Raw genomic sequence first — 20783 nt, 5'->3', positions numbered from 1 at the left:
TTTCACAGGGTGGAGGCTCAACGAGTCATCATTTCAAGTTCCGAGGTGAGTGGACATTCTTGTGTCAACTTTGCCTGACACTCAAGTCAGTCGATGCGCTCGAGCCGATGTTATCTCGAGGGTTCAAGGCCTCCGCCTGCTCCAATGAGCCCCTCGATTCTTATTTCCGTCACGAGGACAATCGGCGGGCTCACAAGCTGTACCGAGTCGGAGCCCTTGTTTTATGGCTGCTGTATGAAATATTCTCAGTCAGACACATTATTCCGCACCCTTATCCCAAGCTCCTCCTTCCTGGGAAATTGAAGGCCGAGGAAGTGGCGCTAAAGGGGGAAGATGAAAAGACGGCAAACAAACGCGCTAAGAGAGAGTCTTCCGAGACCGAGAGTCTGACGGCCACTTGCTCGAGCTGCGCTTGCAGATTACGAGTCCGAAGCAGGCGGCCTCGGACAAAAACTCTTCGACAACAATAAAGAGTTTATTTGGTTGGTTGGGGGAGAGCCCGAACTTTTGTTCCGAGCGTCCCCTCTGAATACATCCTGGAGGGGAGAGGCGACGGAGACGTCGCTTTCCAGCGCCCCGACCTCCAAAAATTCACTTTTTTCCTAAGGAAATGGGAGACCCTGATTGCGGCGCACCGATTCTGCGAAGATGCTTCGTGGAGTCGGAGTGTCTGACTGAGAGGATTATGCCCTCCGAGAAGTGATTCGCTTCACAAGCATCCGGTAAACCGCCTCTCGAGAACATCAATATATCCGGAGAGGCTGTCGAGGGTCTTGAGGGTCAGCGGCGAGAACAGAAAGACACTTCTTCACAGACATGTCAAAACAAACATCGTATTTTAATGCGAGTAAAGAGGGAGTTCAGAAATGAAAAGGCACATCCCGTTCTAGCACACACGAGTGGAAATAACTCTAGATAATAAACTCCGCTCTGGCCTGGCACACATCAGGTCAAGCATCGCGAACAGTGGCTCTCGAAAGAGAATCATGAATTAAGACCCGTTGCGCCGTCGAAGCTTGCGGATCGAGGGTTTTGTTGCTCCTCGAGGTTCGAGAACAAGTTGTCGGTCTTGAAAAGTGTAATACTTCAAACTTCGGGAGGCACTCGTTCGTCTGAAAAACATCTGCTGGAACCTTCGACGCCCCGAACCAGATCGTACCCAAGCTCTACGCGCTTGACCACCCTCTGTATTGAATCTGGTATCGTTTTCCCCATTGCTACAGGCTCCATTGACTCGAAAAGTTACAGATAGGAGCTCCGTGCGGAAGGAAGAACGGGAGAAAACATTTGCGTTGCGACCACGCCGACCCGGCGGAGTGCAGCATCGTCGGGAGACTCCGCGCCGCGACTCTCACGTCGCGTTGAATTTTGGAGCCTCCTCCGTGCGGATGAGATGCTATGAAAACATTCATTGGAGCATCGCGAAACTCTCCTCGAGCGTCCGCCCTGACTGTCTAGCATGTTTTCGAGTCGGCTTCTCGCCGAGGACTAGCTCGTCAATCAATCAGCAACTTCGTCGATAGCGAGGTCAGAGCGGTCGCCTTCAGGTGAATCGGAATGTTGAAATTTTTGAGACGATTCGATGTCTGCGGATGGGTTAATAAGCCTTGTTTAGACGAGCGTTATAGGAATTTTGATTCTAGTTCAGAAGCGCTCGGCAAACTCGGAGCGGGAATTATTTAGATAATCATCTGTCAACAGGCCCGGCGGCTCAAGAGAGGCAAGACTGCGCGAACAAACATATTTGAGCCGGAAACACAAACAGCGATGACGGGTGAACCTCAGACAGTGTTCCAAAGCCCCGTGTCGAAAGTAATTGCACATTGAGCTCGACCGTGTAATGCTAACCCGGTCTACGTCGGCGGCGCGGCAGCGAAATCCTCATGGAGGCGCATCGATTCTCGGAGGGGAGCAGCACAAGAAGTGTCTAGTGACGCCAACTCCGAATCTGACGGATGCTGATCCGATGATTAGTGAAGCCGGGAGTCGAACGTGCCTGCCCCGTAATGACATCGAGCTTGGATGAAACTTTTCCTCCGAAGTTCGGAACGGCTTCGCGCGTAGGCGTCTTGGTGTCGACGATGGACGTCTTAAATACTGAGAAAAATCTCATTACGCCGATTTGATTCTCGCCAAGCCCAAAAATGTTTGTACGCTGCTCCGCCCGCGGAGTGAGGAAGTCCGGACGTGATCGGGAATCGCCGAGAGCAGATAGCTCAGGTCTGCAAGTGAGCCCCTCGCCGTAACTTGATTGAGACCGTATGTTCTACAAGAGCCGAGCGTTGCGGCTACAGGACAACCACCGGCGCATCGTATTTACTTTCGCCTCAGATGTTTCTCGTCTTTAGGTTAATATGAGAGAACACGCACCCGGCCTGATTGTGTAAGCTATGCTAATTGAAGGAGCCGCGGCGCTGCTTGGATATTGAATAGGTAAACATATGAGACGGTACCGCAAAACCAGCGATTCAATCATCACGCTACGCGGTATGCGAGTCCCGCGGAATGCGAGTCGGGGAAGATCCCTCGAAACGGTTTCGAGGGCTCCATCCATCAAGCCGTTGAGATTTGACCTCACTCGGAACAAGCGGGCTTCCGAGTTCATAAACGCTCATAGAAAAAGTATTTTCGCGCCGACGTTCCGCGGTTGCGTGTGATTTTCATCCTCGCAGGAGGGGGAGGTGGAGGTTTCCGGTACGAAGCGCACCTGTTGGTCCCTTCAGGACTCCCTCCGCTGACATAAAAGACGCAAAGACATTCTTTGAGGACGCCCCGTCAGATGAACGAACTCATGAAATATGAGAAAAGCTTCTGCGGAATAACATTTTTCATCCTGTTGCGCGCCACGGTACCCGACCCGCCCGAGTGTCACGGAGGTTTCCGCGAGATTCCGAACTCCGGTATAGCATGACCGGGATACGCGGCTCCGAATTACGTGGCTGCGCGCGTGTAAAGTCTACTTCGACGTCTAGCGACGCGGAATGGAAATCGGAGCCGAAATGGAGTGATGGAGTCGTGAATAAAATGAGAGTTCACCGCGACGGATGGAGGATCCATCATTAGCCACTCCGAATGTCTTCAGGGAGAATGATTTTGCGGCTTTCATGAGGTGGGACGCCAGACGTGATGTGTTTTGGACGGCAAAAAACTCGTCCTCCTAGAACTCTGAAAAGAATCCCTGCGGACAGCTGCGCGACAAACGTTCAAGACCTGCGAGTTTCCCACCTCGACCGTTCCCCTCCAAGAATAGTTTTTGATGTTCGCTCTACGCAGAAAGTTCCAGAGCGCTGGTCGGCAGGTTTCCTGGGGAAGAGGATTGCGCGTTGTCAGACGAGAACGGAGGGACGGAAATGCGAAGGATGGTCAAGATTTGCAAGGATTTCTCTTCCGCATTCCTCTTTCGCAAGGAAGAAACGCGATGACGCGCAATCAGCAACCATCGCAGCTTTTCTTGCAACACAGAGGCCTCTCAGAAGAGCAGGGACTCTTCAGCCATAGTCGATTGATAACCAGACAAGCCGCTCTCATCTAAGAAATTTAAAAATGGAACGGTCTGTCAAGAAAGAATCTCAAAACTAAAAGTAATATTCCTACATATTGTCGACGAAAAATTCCGAGCTGAATATACAGAGCGACCTCTCAGAACCTGAGATGAGCGACCACTGCGGAAATCCCAACAAGGAGCTGATTGAGTTGGCAGCCGTTGAGGCGACGAGGAAACACGCAAATTGTCTATCGGGTTACAACGATGCGGAGCAACGAGGCTACTTGTCGGTGGCGAGCTCTGATTGCGAGGGAATCGTATCGCGAAGCTCAAGTACTCGGATCACAGCGGTGATTCCTCCGGCGACACCGAGCTCGTCTATCATGAGGATCCTCGCCTCCCGGAGCTCCTAGTCACGTGAAACTGCGTGCGGGATCACAACCGGCACTATACGGGCCGAGTCACGCTCCGTTTCTATGCTTCCTCCAGACACGGGTAGGTGTATCTTTCCTTGACCCGGGTCTCCCGAATGGGGAATGGGTAGCCTTGTTCGGGACGAAGCAGAATAAATCACTAATCACGGTCTGAGTAAATTTCTCCCTCGAACGCGTCTGTCGCTGTCCTGCACGGGAATTCCGAGATTCGGTAATGACCTACACAGAGAAGATTTCGGATACCGGAGCCGGGGAGAATTTCAAAACACCGTCCCTCGTGACTGCCGTGTTCATCGGCGAACGCAGAGCCAGCAAAATGGCAGGTTCGAACGATAGAGCGGAATTTCGAAATTCCTCTCATTAAACTTCCACAAGAGAGACTTTAGCTGATATCGGCCAGCAGATACGGAAGCGATAACCTCCTGCGGCAGCCAGGTCTGCGCTGCTCAGAGTCAAAACGCGTTGAGGATCGATTTCTGGAACGCATTTCTCGAGATGGGTAGCTAGGTAGGTAGGTGGGTGTAAATTCCTGAATTATGTTCCAGTGATCGGAGCGATCTCGATTCGAAGTTCCGTAACGCAGCATCGTCCAAAGTGACGTCCGCGCAGGATATCTTCTCTGCTTTTTGATATCTCGCGATCGGACTGCACTCGAGTGCGACGCTGTGGAAAGTCGCTGAGAATCGGGAACAGCTGCTCCCCCCCAAGACGGTCCGTCCAAACGAGGGGACTGCTTCTTCGAGAGGACATCTGACACACCTCTAAATCTCAACCTGGGAGGTCAATTAGTAAAATTTGCGAGAGCTCCAGTAATCGAAGCTAGGCTCGAGGTCGTCCGACTGGAGACCAGAGTTGGACCTTATCAGCTATTCCGGTCGTGAATCTATGTCGGTCGGCGCTGCTGTCATCATTGTCATCAACAACAGCGGAGCTTGTCGAGATTGAGAGGACTTTACTCATGAATAATTTGAGCGGCGATAATGAGTTCGCGCCAGCCAGAACGACCGTGGCACCGCTAACTTCGGAGCGATAGGCGGCGATGGCTTTTTAAACGGACATCGAGAGGAATTCATCGTTTGTTCGTCGGAACCGTGGGCTCTGCGTGGGAATTCAGCGAATTTTCTCGAGATCGACTCGCTGGCGTTGATGGTAGTCTCTAATGCCGTCCTGATTCTCCTCAATACCCTCCTGAAGCCCGGAGTTACGTCTACAGGACGGTTTACGACCCGCCAACTTCACCCGCGCTCTCCGGGAGCGCTAGTTCGTTATAGTATACAGACTATCAGGATCCCCGCTCTAAGCACCTGCTCTTTTTCTGAATTACGCTCGGCGGTTCCGAACATCATTGTTTTCGAGCCTCGGAGTCACTCGGAACTCCTTAAAATGACGGAAACAAAAGACGAGCAGTCTCTCGAGCGAGGCGTAGAGCCAATGCGTTCGCGAGCAATCAGTCCCCAATTTATCGGAAATCGTATCAGGGAGCTGCGGCGCCGGCCTTGGATCCCTCTACCGCAAATACTCACGTATTAATGTCTTTCCCATAATGGCAGATCTTAGAACGCTCCGAGGCTCTGGAGGATGCAACAGAGAGTGATCAGCCCTCCTTTCACTTAAGCGCGCAGCACCCTTCGTCAATGAACCTCGAATCTTTCAAGCTCTCCGTTGGACCGGAGATTGAGCTAGTAAACAAGATCTTGAGCCGTATGCGGGAAGTGCTCTCGAGAGCCCCGTGTGGCGGGGACGCGACGATCGCTCCATATGCGCCAGACAGTTTTCAAGTATTCACATGGAAATCGCTCAGAGTAGAGAATAGGAGAAAGCCCTGAATTGAAATAATATGAATAAGGTCCTTGGGAATTCATGCCGAAAGTTTCTCTCGATTTTCGGAAAAGAGGAATTGACCGCCACTGATTCCTGTCGGGTCTGGGGTCCACTTCGCCGATGAGAACGTCGAAACGTAAATTATCCATTCCGTGAGGCTGTACGACGCTTAGAAACGTTCTCCGACATGACCTCACGACAGACAGGACTCCTCGATTCGAAGAGCACCCCCGTTTCCATTTCCCAAGCCAGAAAGAATTTCAAGTCCGGTCGCGGCTTGCTGAAAGCTCAGATTCTTGCGCGCTCCACAATTCAGCCAGTTCTCGGCATCGGAAACTGGTGCAGCTTTATCCGTTCCGGATCTCTGCCCCAGATCCGGAAAATTATGGTACTTCTCCGATGGGTTTCACTCCGGGAAGAAAAAATCACATTCCCTCGAAATCGTCTCTGCTCTAGATCAGAGGTTCCCAAACTGGGTTCCGTTTCCTTGGGGTTCCGTCGCTCTTTTCCGGGGGTTCCGTGAAAAAATCTTGTCGGAACCCCAGTGTTCCGTCGGCTGCTCTTTGCGCAACTCGGGGTTCCGCGACGAGTTTTTGCTTCCATATGTACGGTCATATACGGGCCCTAGGTGTCGTAGCCCTGTGGGGAACTTCTTCTCCTGATTCCAAATGTCTTCCTCAATTCCGAAGGGGATCGTTCTAATTGGCGCATCGATCGGCATCGAATGCACACTGCGAAGGTCGTTGCACAAGGCACGTTCCCACTACATGAGCATTCATAATTTACGCAAGAATTGACTTAAGCAATGAACATTCGGGTCTGGTCCGGAACAAACGCGTGTTTTCTCCTCTAATAGCTGAAAGGAAAGGGCAATTGACTGGGCTTTGAATTTTTTGAAAAATGAGGAAGGGTTCCACGGAACACTAGGGGTTCCGCGAAGGGTTCCGCGGAAGAAAAGGTTCGGGAAGCACTGCTCTAGATAGTGCTTGGTCTTTTGGACTCTGACAGACGAAAGTGAGGGACAATCGCAAGCTCAAAGCCGCTTTGGTAGCATAAGTTCCCCGGTCACGGCCCGAGGAAGGCACTCCGGCATCCGCCCGGAGGCGATATGGACGCTACGGGAGCCTGATCCCAGACCTGTAGGCGACCGTATCCGCACCCGCGTCCTTCCCGTGCGAGGCAAAGTCAGATAGAGCAAGCGAATCCGTCGGTAATATACAGACGTCTCTCTGACAATCAGGCTAGACGGCCATGCTTCGGGTCGCAGGAGATTTGCGCGCTAAATCGATCTCTTGACTCTAGTGGGACTAAAGTTGCTTCTGGCCGGCGTACTCCACTCGCGAACAGCTCCGTTGCATAATCCACATTCCCGACGGGTACAGATCGCGCCAATGGTCCATTCCTCCGGGGACTTCTACGGCAGAGGTGTCCATGATTTCGCGGTCCGACTTCCGCCACGATAATCAGCGAGAACCGCACCAGATCATCGGAGCAGAAAGAAACTCGAGTTTGGATCGTGCTCCTACAAAGAGCCGTCTTACTGCTGTGGTTCGAGCCTTCTACGATTGAGAACTGGCTGCATAATATTGAAGTAGGGTTTCCCAAGCGAAAGTCATGTGCGAGACTTGTCAGCAAATTGTAGGCTGCCGAGAATCGACTCATGAGCTTCATGTAACTGCCGAGCCATCACCGTTTTCCGTACCCGCTAGATGACCGAATATCAATCGTTGTCGGACGACGCCGTCATTATCGATATCAATAGAAAGGCGGTCGACGTCGCGTCGTCGTCCCGACAAAAATGCGGTATTTACTCCGCTCTCGGCGCCGAAGCTCCGGAGCAATGTTGTTCTAATAAGAGCCTGGCTAGAATCACATAAGGGCTCATATATCAAGTGGAAGTCATCTAATGAACACCGAGCCGACGGCACGCGGGAAATCTGCACGACCCTGGGCTCCGACTTTGCTCGCGGTAGACTCAACTCCGTTCCGGAATTTCTGTCTGTGCGCTTCCTCTCAAGGCTCCGTCGCTTCCGGACAGGGGGCTAGCCTTGAAAGCAGACTGAATGCGACTGGTTTACTCGTATTATCGGGCGAACATCACGAATTTGCATTGGTAGACGCATTTACTTGCTCCGCTCGTATGCGATAGATGGTACAACGCACGGAGCACGGCTCGTTCGTCCGCTCAAGTGAACAACGACACAGTCGGCGGCTAGCTATTATCATAATGCCATTGTCATGCGGCGGCGTTCTACAGATTCAATTTCGTCAATGATTGCCTCCGATTGTCCAGATGGGTTGAGGGATGGGTTGGTGATCAGATAAATGGATAGAATGAATTCGCAGATGACAGACGGATATGAATTTCAGATGGAGGCTAGATGTAGGTTCCCGGTAGCCGACAATCCATCCTCCGAGCGAGACTCGAAGCAGCAGGAGCGAATTCCCTCGACACGACCTCGGGTTCGAGCAGAACTCCTCTCGCATCGGTCGAATCCCCGCTACAGTTCCAAAAAATACGAGGCCTCCTCTGACCCGTCGACGTCATGCAACAGGTCTCTGTGTGGAATAATAAACAAATGGAGGCGAAATTCCGGCGTCGGAAGACCTGACTTGCCCACGATATCGAGTTCCACGGGTGATTTATTCACAAGATTATTTATTCGCCTACACTGCATGTTAGGTCCTCAATCATGCTTCATAGAACTACAGGGCCAACACGAGATGAGCCAAGGTCGGCATAGCGATTCAATCACACTTGAGGCCGTAGGAGCAGACATCCTTCCTTTCCGCGATGAGCTTGCGAGCCATTTCCGTGATTCCGTGGAATCTCCTCCGAGGTGGGCGAATGAGATTTACTTGGAAATACCGTTGATGACCGGGAGGCGTCTCTAGATTCGCCGAATTCGCACGGCGGAATATTGATCTAGCGAGAAGATTCTTGCGAAATCCTATAGAGAAACAGCGAAGTCATTCTCCTTCGAGAATGACATTCGCCTGATCGAGTCCATTGCGGCGGTCAAGGGCTTTCGTTGCGGGACATCGCATCAACCATGTGCACCGACCGGCGACAGCTGCTGGGAACTGGGATCGACCCCTGCCGCTACGCTCAAGTTTTTTTTACTTTCGTTTCCCAAGCGGCTCCGGCGCTCAAATGCGGCCTAACCGGCGGCATCAGGAGTGGACAAAAAATGCGCAGTCAACTCCGCGCCTGTCATTTTTTGGCTCGAATCGCTTCGAGTCTAATGTCAAAACGAGCTTGCGCTCGATAATCTTCTTCTGCGACACGAATCATCCATTTGCATCCATTCGATCGTTCGTTCGGAGTCAGTCTCCGGTTTAGCTGTTCAGAGACCAAGTTATAGGGTCTCGAAGGACGATGACAGACTCCACTTGTCCCCGATCCAGAGCGTCCACTTCGCTGCTTGGAGGAAGCTATCCGGAGGAAGTAAACACAAAATACTCGTGTACATTCGAGGGTGTTCCATTATGCAGGGCTCAAACACTTAGCAGATTCGAACGAATGCTGCGGAATATACGTAGGGGTGAATTGCGAATCATCATCGGTATTCTTTTACGACAGGAACAAATCCTTGCTGGAGGCCTGGACAGACCTTGGGATCGATTGCTCAGGAGTGTCGGCGCATTGGGGCTCGGAATGATTGCTCGGAGTTGGTAGGCGGCGGAGTGAGTCGGGAGTGTCCGAGCCTGGAAAAGAGAACCGAGCTCCTCTACAAATATCCATTCCCTTGCTGGACGGCTAGGTGCAGCAGCCTTTCAACGCTTCCGAGGTTAAACACGATCTACAAAAGTCAGCTGAGCACACCTCGTGGCGAATTTCCTCTTCCCCGAGAGGCCGCCAAGCTGCGTGCACGATAGACATCGGTAGCGATCTTGGAGCTTATGTCGACACTCGGATAACAGGGCGTACACTGGGCGAATCCCGGACCCATTCCCCTCACGAAACGACCCGTCATATGGTTGGCTCTCTGATTATTTCAATGCTGAGAGAATCATGCGTATTTCTCCGTTTCCCGAAGGACGTGACCGTTTTCCGTCCCAACGCGACGTGACAACTTCGTCAGCTGCGACATTTCTTTTTTTTCGCGGAAAACAATATCGCTAGCAGTGGAGTTGGTGAGCTTATTCTTTTGCCGCATGGTCTACCACACCCGTAGACCGACCTGTAGCAATGCACAGACTTCAGCAATGCGCGGCCTGAAACGAAAGCCAACAACATATCTCGTTTAAAACGCCTCCCGACCTTAACAGGGTGTGGCCTCTTGAGCATCAAGTTTTTTACGCGTTTCTGTCGAGTTTTTTCCTCCGGCAGAGCCGATCAGGTTATAGCAGGCAGGTGTGCGAGTTTGACATGGAGCCACGACGGAAGATAGCTCAACAAAGGCTTCCCCTCCCCTTCATGTCTGAGATTCGAGGAGGTGGGGGAGCCCCTTCTTTGCAGGAATAGGTGTACCCCGAGCCGACGAAGAAAACGACACTGCCTTTGTAACCTTGAAGGTTACAATGGATCTCTAGGATGCGAAACCTCAGATCTCGGAATCGATCCGGCGACCTTCGGGGTAAATAGGCGGGACTCCCGGAATAGACCGTCTTAACATGAAATGCGTACTTCCGACATCAGCAACACATGCGGAAAGAGCACCCCCTCTCACGAGCGTATCCCAGGGCGTCAGTCCGTGCGACAAAAGGAGTGGCAAGCAAAAGTAATTTGCTGGCTTATTTGCATCCGCTCGACCTTTCTATGATTCCCCCCGACTCCGTAGAGTCTCATAGACCAGGTTCTCAATTTGCTTTCCTCGCACGAGTCTGTCTCTCGTGCCGGAGTTCTTTGGTCGAGGTCTCCTCGTCGCCGCTGCTGCTACCGGTACTGTAGCACGTTTGTCACGGGAGTGCTCCACGGGACGAGGCTAGCCGGGCTATTTGTTCGCTAGCTTCCTCCCAACTTCGCCGCTCGACCAGCGTGGCAGTAAACAAATCAAGTAGGTGGGTAAAAGGGTGCCCGCCTTCGGCGCTAGTATAGTCCTTATCGCAAAACCTCTCCTGTGATGCGGATCATATCGCTCGGCATTCCCTCTTTCTTGTGCACGATTCCCGCCGCCATTCCCAGTCTCCTATTCACTCTGTCGATTGACGTAGGCACTCCGCTCCGATGCCATGCCTCCCAAACTGGAAAACATTGCGACGGAGCCGGGTTTTCATATCCCTCGCGCGGGACCGGGATCTGCGCGAGGGGGCTCGACCTAATCACTCGGGTTAAGGACTTCCTACGAGGGATTCTGTCGATTGTTGCGATCGAAATCGTCTTCCTGAAAAGGAATCGAAATAGCCGGGAAAAACGTTCGGATTCGGATCGTCAAAGATCTCAATTCCGCCAGCTCATTTTTTCCCCTCGATGTAACAAGAACTCGCCCGGGCGCCACTTCTGGAGTTCAGAACATCAATAACGGTGACGTCAATTCCTCTCTGAGCTGAGAGTTTCCTCTGGACAGAGCGAGAAATCATCGATAACTGATCTTGAAGAGCTATCAAAAAGCTATTCAGCAGGGCTGCCGCAGTGCTTTTAGCTCGACTGGCTGACGAATTCAAGTGCCGATTTTATTTCTGCAATCCGGAGCGGTCCTTCGATCGAGGGGCTGACTCTCGTTGATCGCGAGGCACAAGTAAACCACAGAGGCTCGTCTTCATTGCGAGTAGCAGACACACTCGAATCTACAATCAGAGGCCACTCCATTGGATGCGAGAATTCATCAACTATTTTCAAGGCCTGATCGAAACATTGAGGCCCGTAGAGCTCTGGTGAACGTTTCTTGATGGTCGATTGTCTCTTGCTCTCATTGGCAGCCCCCATCTCCAAGGGGCAGGAATGCTTGCGTCGAAATGAAGGATGGTCGCTCGAAGACTCTGGCAGCTTCTTGTACATAAGTTCACGTATCGGGACCCCGACTGACTCCGAATCGATGCTTGTAGGAATCGTCCCCAGCTCATGCAAGGCGGCAACACTGGAGCCCACAGTGCCTGGCGCCAGACAACCAGGGTAGACCCGACGAGACCCCTGTCTTCCCTCAAACTAGCGAATGCTGCGACGGGCTTCGCCTAGAATCGGCTTCGAACCGATTGAAATCCCTAGCGACACTCTCCTCTCCGATCAGTGCTGGCGGAGGTGAGCATGACTTCTCGTGTCCCTGAAAGCACTCATTCAAAACCCGCAATATGTGAGAATCGCCTGGCAGCGAGTGCTCACGCTGGGCGTGTTATGCTCCGACGCTCATTGGCGAAAATCAGCAGAAAATGCAGTCTAGATAAAACTCTCAAGCCTAGGGCAAATAGACTTCGCGGAGGAAAAACATAGGTGACTCTCAAGCAGGGGAAGTCTTATTCTGCCGTAGGACGATAGAAAAACGTGCTCGAATCGCCGAGGCGACGAAAGCGCGCTCGCGTACTATGTACAATAGCTTCCGGTGATTAGCAGGAAAACTCCTTCGGAGTTAAAGACCCCCGGGCAGACCAAGAGTCGGCTGGCTCGGAACGAGTTCGCTCGTAAGATGGCAAGGGAGCAAGAGGAAGGAGGAGGGCAGGGAGGCTTCTATCAAAAATGAGCGGCATTGGGGGTTTGCTCGAGCACCTTAGCATCTCCCCCCTCCCCCTGGAATGTTCTGGTCGCCAGATTCGTGGAGATTGAGACTCCCCAACGCTTTCGCTCCCTAGATCATTTAGGATATGGACATGCCCGGACATTTTCGCGGAATCTTCACCGGCTTTTCTATCTCATCCATTCGGAACAAAATGCGGGAACGCGAAGGGTGATGGCATCTTGGGGTCATCGTCAAGTGTCACCCCTCTCACTCAGAACCGGACTATGCCAATGCCAAGGTGTACTTCTCGAAAGCCTTCGATGATGATAGCTGTCGTGGAATCTCTCGTCCGGGGAGTCACCATTGCGGATGGCGAAGCTCGACCCCACCCATAAGCGTTCTTTTTCATTCGGTATTCTTCCGCGGACCAGTCTCAAAAGAATAGGAAACTGATGGTGTCCCGTCCAGAATTCCTATGGATTTCATCCGTATTGATTTTCAAGACCACGATCTGGGGAACATCGTTGAAGTCGAATCGTACAGTGGTGATTTCGGGAATTCTTATTGGGCGTCGACTTCATGTAGAGACACAGCTCTTGCATCAACGTGAAACCACAATCCCAGCTACTTGAAGACACCACTGGTTCACCCCCGCATCGAGACGGCAGCAGTAATTTCTGAGAGCTCATTGGAGCAGAGGAACTGTCCTTCCCAGCGCGAACAGCCGGGAACTGCTCGATGGAAAGACAATAGATTTGCCTTCCATCGCGGGTCATTGGAGCTGCGGCTAGCTTGAGGGGAAAAGGACCCGTCTGGATCCAGTCGGAATGTCAATGAAGAGTGAAGTCGTTTGATGCTCAATTCACACCAGTCCTTTGACACACAAACGTGGGGGACAAACAAGGAATGGCTTTCTGCCATAGCTCCAAGTCTCTCACAGATTTGAGGAGACTTGGAGCACACGTTTCGTGGAACAGACCTCCTCCATTCTACATATCAAGGGGTTGGGTCTAGACTACAGCCGAATCGGTCCCGCTCAAATGCTCCACGGAGCGCATCTCCAATCCTTAGGCTGAACCACAATCTCTCGACAGTACTCCAGATCGAGGCGCTGCTTTCCTTGAACGATTTCCGGACGTGCAGACAGCTCCGAGATGAGCAAGTTATACTTCAGCTTAGTGGATGGCTCTCATACGATGGCGGTTCTCCCGCTAGGACTTGATTTGTACCAAGATCTAGTGAAGGCTGCACCAGGACGTTTCGAATGCTCATTTCGTTTCGTTCCAACCCCTATCTCCCGTCCCCGTTTCCCGCCCTCCCCTCAACACTGGGTAAGGAGGAGCGGATCGGACAAGCGTGTCGAGACACTGCGATCCTTCACGAAAAACGCTGAAAGTTTCAATGAGATCTGCAACCCATGCCGTCACAGGCCGACAGCGGGTCGCGAAAGAAGGAGTCCGACGATTCCAAATACGCTATCCTCAGAGCCTCAGCTGATCGTCACGCATGAGTGGAGTCTTTCCATATGAGACTTATTTCTGATTCCGAAGCTCCAGAGGGCGATAGAATGAGAGGGAAGTCGGAACGAGTACCGAAGAAGAGAGTTGACTTTCCTCGTTCTGACACTATCCCGCCGACGACCATTCACATTCGTTATCAGCACGGTTTCCCGTCTCGTCTTGCGCCGAAATTTTCATTCGTTCGATTGATTTCTCCCGGACAGAGATCGCAAATCACTCATCGCTCGCTTCGCTGGCCGCAGCAATTCTCTAATGCACGCGCTCCTCTCCACCTTCGTTTCGGGTCGAGGGTCAATCGAGTCAACTCGCGGCCGTTTCCGAATCGAAACCAGACCCACAAACACACTTTCGCTCGAGAGGAATTCGGAGCGTGATAAACTCGTCTCAGGGCGGTCCTACCCACTGTGCGGTCGATTGCTTTCACGGATATTCAAGCATCAAAATCATCGCACTTGGCGACGATGATATGCTTTGCGTCGGGAGAATTAACCTTTCTATCCGCCTGTCTGCAAAGTACCGGCCCAGAGTTTAGGAAGCTCAGAGATCAGGATCCGCCGTCGAGTACATCATGCGGGAGCTTTTAATTACTCCAGCCTCGGCGCCTGTATGTGGATGAATGGCAGTGATCGAACTTGCTGAGATCCCTAAATTTTTTCAGTCATGCTTCTCGAGGTCGAATCGCTGCATGAATACCGCCGCATGAATTTCCCTCGTTCTTGCGGGATTCTAGATTTGAGCGACGAAGAGCCGGAACATCGATAGCGCAACTCTGCATCAGGAGCGAGCTGGAAAGCCGGAAATGCCGTTGGCGAGCGGAGTCTGGAGTACAGACTCAATACTAAGGGAAGCAATTTCGTGTCCTTGAGTAAGTAATTGAGTAAAGTCCTGGTGACGGTCTCCTTCATGATTGTACCTGCGAGTGATGGATACGGAAGACCTCTCATTGGGCTGGGTGCAATTATTGTGGAACTCTCGGCTGCCGAGGAGAGGGAGAAGGCGCATCAATTAGACTTCGCGTGGAAATCCGGTGCGGTGGATTTCTCGATCTGCGTGGGTCGCCGCGGTATCTTCAGACAGCACTGTTTTTTTTTATCCTATAGTTCTGCCTACATACATCTCGCTCCGGCTCGCTTCGCAATGATCATTTCAGGACAAGACTCCGTGTCTGGTAGGACTTCATTCCGCATCTTTAGCAGCGCAGTTTCGAAATACCGGCTGATGTGATGTAAACGTCGACATTCTTCTGCCTAAGCGGAGCCTACGACGGAGAAGTGAATCATTATCAGCTCTTCTATTTCCTCTGAAGATGAAAGCCGAGCCTGGCTAATGAACCTCTGTTCACTCACTGATCTCGTCGGGTATGGCGATAGTCCAGCTGGAACATTGCTCACAATTAGCCTGGATCGATCCAGAGCGAGCGCAAAGAATCGTGGTGCAGCCACCGCCATGGACTGGGTCCCTCCCGAAAGCACGTCGTTCGGGGGGGGGGGGCTCGGACTCGCGCTCCTCTGCATATCCTTCTAGTGGGTGCTTGATATTCGCATAGCATCCCGACAATCTCAGGCTCTCCTACAATATACGGCAAATGCCTCGTGGGTAATTACGGAGGATTGAAACATCGCACATTCGCGCCCTGAGCTCTACGAGCGAACGACTGACTCTGGAGGGGGGGGATCGCTCGGCTCCGTCTAGAACATTCATCGGGGCTCCGCAGACGATTCCGCATCGCCCCACGACTGTTCATCAGGGACGTCGACTTTCAGATAATTTATCTGCTGTCAGAGACGCTAATTGATGGAAGCGAATATCTGACTTTCTGTCTACATGCGACTCTTTCAACGGGAAGAGAGGCATATAATATTATAATGAGCAACTTAGTTCTTGGGAAGTGTCTCTGCTGAATGAGTTCGTCTAAATCGCAGCACTGAACTCCATTCGCGAGTTGCGGCCCTCCGTCAACTCGACAGGCTGACGGATTGACCTACCGCCAGAGTTCCCTTTTCCCCCGCTCCTCAGAGCATTGTTTCTCACTCCATTGAATCGATCGGGTTCGAGTGCGAGCTGGATTGACCGAAGATTTCCCCTTTATTGAATATCCGTGGGAAGAGGTTCAACCTATATCAGAATGCAAAACTTTGCATGGCAAAATATCCACACCCGACGCTCCGGTCTCCGTCTCAATCACTGCGAGAGGGCGGGCTACTGGTATAGAGTGCAGGGTGCGAAGCGCAGGCTCTATCCTCCGTTGTGGTCTTCCAGAGTGCTCGAACTTATTTGCCCCAAGAAGTAGTCCTTGAGGCAGATAAATTCGAGCCCTATTACTCCTCCTGCGATGAGCTGGAGGACGTTTTTGTTTCTAACAGGCTCGCTCGAGAGGAACACCGATATGATCTGAGCCCACGGCACACGACAGTAGAACCACGTCATGATGAATTTTGAGAGACTGTGAAAAACGACCCCTGAGATCCAAGAGCCCGAGAGCCGGGTCAATTATGAGGGGGTCAGCCTTCATCTCATGCAGGATGTATTTTTTGAGTACGTTCACGACGACTCCTGATGATGCGAGCATGGAACATTCCGAAAGCCCGATGTGTGCCAACAGTAGCGTCCATAGGGAGGGGCCCAGGGGGCCATGGCCCTCCCAAGATTTTCAGTCGACCTGTCGTCAGATGGACGCACTTTTAGCGTACTCTAGTTGCTGAAAACAGATCTTCGGAGTACGATGAAAGGAGAGAGATTGGATGGCTTGAGGTCGTTGAAAATTCATCGAGAAATGCCGCTTACTGTTGAAGAGATTGTGGACTACATGGCGGCTAATCCGAGAAAGCTTGAAATGGTTTTGTGAAGTGGTTTCGGGGAAGTAAATTAATACTCGAATAGTTCGATGGTTGTGCTATTTGTGATGGATTAAAATCAGAAGTTCCTGCATTCCCCTCACTTATGGTCATGATTGTAAGTACGGGGTTTCGTGCTTTATCTCGAGAATCACCATCTCCGGACAAAATCGAGAAATTGTTCTTTTTGATGCGACTCCAGAAATCGGCTGCCCCCCCTCCCCCAAAAAAAATCGTATGGACGCGCCTGTGTGCCAAATATAGTCGGTATTGCTGCTTTTTGCTGTTTTTCCGCGGTCATTCCTTCGGCTGGTTTGATCTTAAGCTTGAATTTCGAAGTCTAGACCAAGACTCCGATGAAGAAGATCCTCGAAAGGAGAGTGAAGACGCCTTCCGCTTTCTCGCCGGCGCCGTCTCCTCCAAAATCAAGGCCTCGGATCGGAAGATGATCCGTCACGCTTCTGAATCGCCTCGAATGTCTTGCGCTATTTCTGGACATTGTAATCATTGAGATAGCTATCATCAGCCGGGATCCGTGAGCAGTTTGCCAACTCCGGATGGCTCCGGAAAATGGGCTCCGTACAGCTGTTATACCTCCGCTGAAAAATTCAGAGAGCCGTGACGATCCAGTCGGATCAGCTGTAGGGTTTCGCTGTCTCTCGCACTCGACACAATCCGAAACCGTACACGGAATATCGCAGCTCGCGACGCGTACACCAAACGTCATATCAATCCCGAGACCTGATCAGCATAAGGTCGCGAATCCAGATTTTTCTGCGATAGGCTGCGATGACTGAATCAGTTCGGCAGCTCGCTCGCGATGAACGAGGCCCCGGAGCTGTGAGCTCCCATCGTTTACATTTTCGTCCGAGTGTTCGAGATGGGGCTCGACAGTCTCGCGGAAGATAAATATTACGTGTATTCGCGCAAACACGCGCTTGCAATGCGTTCATTGAGCGCAACGCACCACACTCCAGTGACACTCGGGTCGATATCCTTTGTTCAGCATACTTTCGAATCCGCGAAGGACAATGGACTTCGCTGATTCAATGAGTAGATGATCCCCGTGAACAAACCGATGCATACGCGGAACGGTCCATAATTGAATGATGGATTGCGAGAAGATTCATTCATTGCCCAAGTTATTCCCACGAGCGAGTTCGCATGCACGGCTTCTCGGAAGCTAGGAAAAAAACGAACCCATCGATTCCCGAGAGTCACAGCACGAGGATCGATAATTACTGTACCGCCCGAGCTTCAATGAGGGAGGCGAGGCCCTGCACTCTTCGATGTTGTCGATGACGGGAACGTCTACTCGATCAGAACGTGAGAGTGAAAGGCGAGAGCTCTAATGAGACCAGCACGAGGAAGCACAGCAATTGTGGCTGGATGGCGAGGCCCCGGATTGTTTGCCAAAACGGAGAATAACAAGAGATACCGTATGAGCCCTCGTCGCTCTCGACCCGTCGCGAGACCGTTCTGCAATAGTTTGAGAGCAAGCCGCGCTCCGACGAGATTGTTCTGCCTACCTCATGAAAACACTCGGTGAGGATACAGAGACGAAATGTACGTAGTCTTATTCTACCGAAAGGGGTGGAGAGGATTGAGGCAAACAAAGGCGGGCTCGAAGCGCGAAACGTTCCCACGGATTCTTCCGGGCACGCTTTCGCTCTTCCGGGGCGGAGAATTTCTGGCTCGCATTCTGAATCCGATCAGTCGACGGAGACTCGTCGCTCGAGGGAAAATGGTACCACTCCGACGTGAAAAATCGGCTCGTCACGTTTATTCAGCGGAACTTTTCCCGCACACCAAGTCAAGAGACTCGAGCAAGGCATGAACCCAGCGGTCGGCCGTGGTAGCATTGACAGCAGCTTAGCTGGAATGATCGATCTACGCGCAGGACAACGGTCGGATCGTTCATGTGAATAGGATTTATCCACTGTAGTCGATATTTTCATCCCCACTGATTTCTGCACGACACAGCGGCGGAACTCCCAGTCATTGGACTGTATGTAGATAGACAGCGTATCAAGACGAATATGTAGTCATTACGCTCCATTTTGCAACATTTTCCGCGATAGGAATCCGTCGAGCTTTCGCTCCCCCAGTCCGACCAGGAGACCTAGGGACACGTTCCGGAGGCCGAGAGCTCCGCTGATCCCGTTCATTTGGAACAAAGTTCCTTCATTTGACATCGTGCCAACGAGCACACCGAGCGCGAGCCGCGTGCGAAGGCTCGGAACATTTTAACTCGTCTTCCTGGCCGCGCGTGTTGAAACTGAATGTAAGCCGCCCGAGCTCCGCGATCTTTTCCTTGTACAGTGCGTATGTATGAGTGTCAGTAAGTGACAGGCATGGTTCCTGCTCAATTGTGTTCTCTGAGAGAGTGACAGCGGTAGCGGGGACGCTCATCCTCCCGATGGGGGAGCTGCCACGTTCAAGCTCGCAGTCAAAGAACGAGCATCATTCATTTTTCATGAACGTCACTCCGCTCGTGCAAAGCTGAGCTTTGTCGCAAGCTTCAAGCGAAAAAGAACCGCACCGACGACGCATGGATCCGGCCCCGGCCCAGCGATTAGGAAAGAGCTCCGACACCATAGAGCAAAGTAACCGGTAAGTGTTCAACCCTTGTATGTTCGTGTCAGTTTTGAGTTGCCTGAATTTCTATTACGAAACCTCGGTCTTTTTCTTTTCTCTGTCAAGCGCAGCGCCGAGCCAAAGTAGCGATGACGTAAACCTCGCAGCAAAAGTCTCGCGGCTGCATGCGCATCCCCTCGTTCCTCAGTCATTCGTTCCTTCTTCGGATCTTCAGGGCTATGCCGGACTGGGGAGCTTGTTTCCAGAGCTCATCACGTTGTAGGAACGGGGAAGTCCCTCGACGAGCCAATCAGGTAAACCTGACGCTCTCCTCCGGTATCTTGGGGTATCCTCGGTATCCACCTACCTGTCAATACTCATGGCTGTGATTGTGAAGACCGAAGATGAAACGGTGAGCAAGGAAATAAAGTTCGTGACCTTGCAATACGTCTGGCCGAAAGGCCAGTGTGAATGCATCATGAAAACTGCGTTGAAAATCACGTTGAACATCGCTGTAGTCATGTCAGCCACAGATAAGTTCACGAGGAAGTAGTTGGTAACGCTGCGCATCCTCTGGTGAGCGAGCACAATCCAGATGACGATCGCGTTACCCACAGCACCAGCGAATACAATTAGAGAAAAACACATAATGAACGATAGCTGCTGCCAAGCGGGCAATTCAAAAGTCATGGCTGTCCCGTTGAGAGTGGCGTCTGTGCCGTTCTCGAGGGCCGAGAGACATTCCGGTGGAAGATCCGTTTGGGAGAAATTTAATTCCAAGAGTTGTAGACATCGATTCAATGTTATGTTGCTCAAAGCTGCAGCGCTGTGCGGGTGTACCCCCAGCGTCATTTCGACGTTTTCCGTATAGAATCTCTACTTCTTCGAGACGCTGACGAATTTTTCTCCGAGTCCCGGGTCGGAAAACCGGGAAGGGAACGGATCGCTCCAACACTCTACGTCGCTGAGAAGAAGCAGGAATAAATTCTTTCAGGCGGGCTTCTCCTCCGTTGAAGCTCTACCGACACTACGGACTCCTCTCGTGGTCTATAGGGAAGCACAGCTGGTCGCTTTCAAGGATCGCGGCACTGATCCGAGATTAAATCTAGAGGAATGCCGTCCACTCGGAGCTTCAAGCCACCCTTGCCTGACGGGAGTTTTCCGAAGTTCGAAAGTTTTCATGAGATATCAGTCTCTTCTCGCAGCGCTGAGATCAGGCCGGCACAGTTCACATTAACTCAGAATCATTACTCGATGTATTATCCAGATGCTGTTGATGCACCAAATGGGTTGAAATAGACCGAATTCTGCGGTTGTGACGAACCCTCCCGAGCAGAGCTCGGGCTCCTCCGAAGTCTTAGAATGGACTGAGGTCGGTTCGAAGCATCGGCTCTGTGCACAACCAGAGGGCGCTGCTGGAGCAGCCAACAGGTTGCCACCGGACTTGCATTCTATTCGGAATAAGTGGTGAGAAAGTTGGAAGAAAGTTTCCGCTGACTTACACTGAACGGCTGATTGTC

General features: G+C 51.8%; 1 protein-coding gene across 1 annotated transcript in view; it reads right to left on the bottom strand.

Annotated features, from left to right (window-relative positions):
• Positions 1-20115, bottom strand: part of LOC100898722 (tachykinin-like peptides receptor 86C) — a 94416-nt gene extending 74301 nt beyond the window's left edge. The window contains exon 1 of the mRNA XM_003737010.1: positions 19631-20115. Coding sequence (XP_003737058.1) covers positions 19631-20115 — 485 coding nt within the window. The remainder of the gene's footprint in view (positions 1-19630) is intronic.
• Between the last annotated feature and the right edge of the window lie 668 nt (positions 20116-20783).

The sequence above is a fragment of the Galendromus occidentalis genome, unplaced genomic scaffold (genome assembly GCF_000255335.2).
Source record: "Galendromus occidentalis unplaced genomic scaffold, Mocc_1.1 scf7180000075388, whole genome shotgun sequence".
Lineage (NCBI taxonomy): Eukaryota > Metazoa > Arthropoda > Arachnida > Mesostigmata > Phytoseiidae > Galendromus > Galendromus occidentalis.
Note: the sequence above shows the minus strand (reverse complement) of the source record. Positions and strands in the feature narration are given on the sequence as shown.